Raw genomic sequence first — 4,309 nt, 5'->3', positions numbered from 1 at the left:
CTCTTCCTTTGCAGCCGAGCAAACAGAAAAGGAAGTTCTCCTCCTTTTTCAAGAGCCTTGTCATTGAGCTGGACAAAGAACTGTACGGGCCAGACAACCATCTGGTGGAGGTGAGATAGGGGGGCTCCCGGCCACGCTGCGGGGCTGACTCCGCACGCCGGGCAGGGTGGGGAGAGCTGTTACCCCCAGTGGGAGATGCGGGGTGGTTCTGCGGCTTACCCTGCAGGCACTCAGCTCCCCAGCCCAGCGCCTGTCCTGCTGCGAGGGGATTGAGCAAGGTGCTTTTGGGTGCCAGGGCCCAAAAACACCTGGTGCTTGCCAGGCTCAAGTGCCCTGGGGCTTGCCAGGCTCAAGTTTACAGCTGCATTTTCCTCCCTGGTGCTGGCCAGTGGCCTCAGTGACCGGCTACCAGCAGTAAGTGCTGCCCGCTGGGCTCTTAACCCCCTCGTGCCCACAAGTAGGCAGCTAGAGCCGAGGGGTGTGGGGCTGCAGAGAGGACATGACTCTGAGAGGTGGGTTGAGCAGCTCTGGGCCCCACAGATTTGGAAATACGAGGCCCAACACAGGTAGTGATGCCACAGAAAGGCTCATCTGTGTGTCCCAGTGCCAAGTGGAGGAAAAGGGTCTCCCCTGTTACCTCCCGACCCCCACTGCCTGGCTGGAGGGTCCTTGGGGAGATTAAGCACTGCCTGTGAGTGGGATCAGACCTTTTTTGGGGTGCTCCTGCCTGGAGCATGCTTTCCCTGCACCCAGCTCACACTTTTTGCCCCAAGAAACACTTGTTTCTGTGGTGGTGCCCACTACGGTGGGGGCGAATCCCCTTCACGCATGGGGTGGTTTGTGAGAGCAGTTCTGATGCTCAGCCCCTGCACTGGCTGAGGCAGGATTGATCCCGCATTGACTCCAGGAGCTGTTTGAGCCCTTGACATCAAGTGCTCAGGGCTGTAACTCCCCCAGCCCATCCAAACTCCCATCCGTCTCTGGGCTGGAGCACATCAGGCTGTGTCTGTTGGACTGGGTGGGCTCTCGGCTGAAGCCCACTGGGGTCAGACTCGCAGGGGTGGGATCCAGGCTGTCTGCCGCTGCCAGACGCCTGCGCAAAGCCTGAGCACTGGCGCTCTCTGCTCCTGGCTGCAGACACAAACTGTTAGCGGGTGGCTTGTCGTGGTCCTGGAGTTGATTGGTGTCCCCTTGGTCTTTCATAGTGGCACCGGCTGCCCACAACCCAGGAGACTGATGGCTTCCAAGTGAAGCGTCCCGGTGACGTCAATGTGAAATGCACTCTGCTGCTCATGCTGGATCACCAGGTAGGGGCACCAGGGCTTTTTGGGTGCTGACCATGACTTGCTGCCCTTCCTCCAGCACAGCTTGTCTGTGCGTGGAGGTCCGGTGGGGTCAAACGGGTCTGGGCTGGGGCAGAGCCTTAATATGAGGCCGTTGGGTGGCTGTGGGGATGGAAAGGAGCACAGAGAGCCCCAGGCGCAAACCTTGCAGCCTGTGGTGACACAAGTGTGTGACACGAGGGCCGCGTGGGGCAGCACGCCCGCAGGGGGGGCCCTTCCGAGTGCCAGACCCACTTCATCCTGCCTGTCCCTGCAGCCACCACAGTACAAACTGGACCCTCGCCTGGCTCGCCTGCTCGGGGTGCACACCCAGACCCGCGCCAGCATCATGCAGGCGCTCTGGCTCTACATCAAGCATAACAAGCTGCAGGACAGTCACGAGAAGGAGTACATCAACTGCAACCGCTACTTCCGCCAGGTCAGCCCTCGCCCCACGGCACCAGCACGCTTTGCTGGGAGGAGAGCACCCTTCCCACCTCTAGTAAGGCCAGAAAAAGCATCTTTTCTGGCTCAAAACAGACACTCCAGACTGCCCAGTCTCCATTTACGCCCCTTCCCCAGGCTCTAGCTTGCATCCATCAGCTCACCATGCACAAACCAGGGCTGGGCAAGTCCCCCTGCTCCTGCCTGACCCTTTCCATGGCGGGTGGAAGGAGCCCCTGCCGTGGACAGCAAACCCTCTGCTTTGCCCCTCCAGATCTTCAACTGCATCCGCATGCGCTTCTCTGAGATCCCCATGAAGCTGGCGGGGCTCCTGCAGCACCCAGATCCCATCATCATCAACCACACCATCAGGTAGGGGTGGGAAGTCGCGTTGGGCAGTGTCCCGCGGGGCTGGTGGTCTCTGCGGGGTGGAGGGGCAGGGTACGTCCCCGGCAGGGTGCAGGAGGGGAGGAGGGCAGTACCTGCAGGGGCTACGAGGTCTCCAACCCAAAGCAGCAGTGAGTACAAGTTGCTTGGGAGGGGAAGAATCAGCCAAACAAATCTGGGGGCTTCTTGGGGCAGTCAGTGGGGTGCCCGTGTCGCTGTCAGGTGAGTCCATCCACCCCTACGTTGGGGTGGAGGCTGAGGAAGTTGCCTGTATCAGCAATAGTGTGGTGACCAGGACTGGGAAGGTGATCATCCCCCTGTGCTCGGCACTGGTGAGACCCCACCTCGAACACTGTGTTCAGCTTTGGGCCCCTCATGACAAGAAGGACATTGAGGTGTTGGAGTGAGTCCATGGAAGGGCTACAAAGCTGGTGAGGGGTCTGGAGGACACGTCTTATGAGGAACGGCTGAGGGCCCTGGGGGTGTTGAGGCTGGAGAAGAGGAGCTGAGGGGAGACCTTCTCACCCTCTACAACTCCCTGACAGGAGGGGGGTAAGGGGGGGGGGGCTGAGCTCTTCTCCCTGGGGACAAGTGACAGGACGAGAGGAAATGGGTTCAAGTTATGTCAGGGGAGGGTTAGATTGGATGTTAGGAAACATTTTTTCACTGAAAGGGTTATTAAACATGGGAAGAGGCTGCCCAGGGAGGGGGTGGATTCGCCTTTTTAAAAATAGGGTAGAGGTGGTACTTGGGGACGTGGTTTAGAGGTGGTTTTGTCAGGGTAGGGTAATGGTTGGACTTGATGATCTTAAAGGTTCCTTCTGACCTCAGCAATTCTATGATTCTATGAAGTCCTCGCTAACACCCTGCTTCCTCCCAGTGTGGACCCCAATGACCAGAAGAAGACGGCCTGCTACGACATCGATGTGGAGGTGGACGATCCCCTGAAAGCTCAGATGAGCAACTTCCTGGCTTCCACCACCAACCAGCAGGAGATCGCCTCCCTGGATGCCAAGGTTGGGGGGACACCTGTGAGGGGGGGAGCTCTGCCCAGCCAGGGTGGCAGCAGGGTGACACTTTGAGGCTGCACCGAGCTGGGGGGAGCTTGGTGTCCTGTTCTGGGCGTGGGGCAGAACAGCCGCCTCTCATCCCTTGTCATCTCCTTAGATCCATGAGACCATCGAATCCATCAACCAGCTGAAGACGCAGCGCGATTTCATGCTGAGCTTCAGCAACAACCCGCAGGATTTCATCCAGGAATGGATCAAATCCCAGAGGAGGGACCTCAAGGTGAATCACAGAATGGTTTAGGTTGGAAGGAACCTTAAAGACCATCCAGTCCCACCCCCTGCCCTGGGCAGGGCCACCTCCCTCCAGCCCAGGTTGCTCCAAGCCCCGTCCAACCTGGCCTTGACCACCTCCAGGGATGGGGCAGCCACAGCTTCTCGGGGCAACCTGCCCCAGGGGCTCACCACCCTCACAAGGAAAAATTTCTCCCTCAGATCTCATCTCAATCTCCCCTCTTTGTTTGAAACCCTGGGGCCGGGCAGGGTGAGGGGCTGGGAGCAGGGGCAGTCCAGCCCTGGCACTCACCCCATGTTCCCCCCACCCCATTCCTTGCTCAGATAATAACGGATGTGATCGGGAACCCCGAGGAGGAGCGGCGAGCCGAGTTCTACCAGCAGCCCTGGGCACAGGAGGCTGTGGGCAGACACATCTTTGCCAAGGTGGGCTCCGTGCCGTGCCGGTGGGGTACTGCAGCAGGTTGGGACGGCAGCCGGGGGGTTCCTGGGGCAGCCCCTCTCCCTGCCTGACCGCCCTCCTCTCCTCCAGGTCCAGCAGCGTCGGCAGGAACTGGAACAAGTGCTCGGGATCCGCCTCACCTAAAGGGTCGGTGGAGGCTCGGGAGCTCCTTCTCCTCTCCCTGCTGCCTGAGCCTGACGGTACTTCTTACTGGAATCAAATACAGCACTTGCACAAACCCTACGTGCCTGGAGGGATTCGGAGCCACTAGCCCCCCCTGGGCTCCCCTCGGCCGGGAAGCTCTAGCCACAGGCAGAGCACAGCGGAGGGTCCCCCGGTTCCCCCCAAAGTCCCGCTGCAGCTTTTCTGCTGCGTTAACGCGTCCTGCTTTTTTTTTTTTTTTTTTTTTTTTT

General features: G+C 59.5%; 1 protein-coding gene across 1 annotated transcript in view; it reads left to right on the top strand.

The window, feature by feature from the left end:
* The window catches only part of SMARCD2 (SWI/SNF related, matrix associated, actin dependent regulator of chromatin, subfamily d, member 2), an 11,157-nt gene extending 6,941 nt beyond the window's left edge, over positions 1–4,216 (top strand). Inside the window, exons 6-13 of the mRNA XM_009883821.1 lie at positions 15–110; positions 1,206–1,307; positions 1,600–1,761; positions 2,041–2,138; positions 3,034–3,169; positions 3,321–3,443; positions 3,779–3,880; positions 3,987–4,216. Coding sequence (XP_009882123.1) covers positions 15–110; positions 1,206–1,307; positions 1,600–1,761; positions 2,041–2,138; positions 3,034–3,169; positions 3,321–3,443; positions 3,779–3,880; positions 3,987–4,040 — 873 coding nt within the window. The 3' untranslated portion in view covers positions 4,041–4,216. The remainder of the gene's footprint in view (positions 1–14; positions 111–1,205; positions 1,308–1,599; positions 1,762–2,040; positions 2,139–3,033; positions 3,170–3,320; positions 3,444–3,778; positions 3,881–3,986) is intronic.
* The last annotated feature ends 93 nt before the right edge of the window (positions 4,217–4,309 follow it).

This window comes from Charadrius vociferus, unplaced genomic scaffold (genome assembly GCF_000708025.1).
Source record: "Charadrius vociferus isolate BGI_N301 unplaced genomic scaffold, ASM70802v2 scaffold484, whole genome shotgun sequence".
Taxonomy (NCBI): Eukaryota; Metazoa; Chordata; class Aves; order Charadriiformes; family Charadriidae; genus Charadrius; species Charadrius vociferus.
The sequence above is the reverse complement of the archived record's forward strand: the minus strand, read 5'-3'. Positions and strand labels throughout refer to the sequence as shown.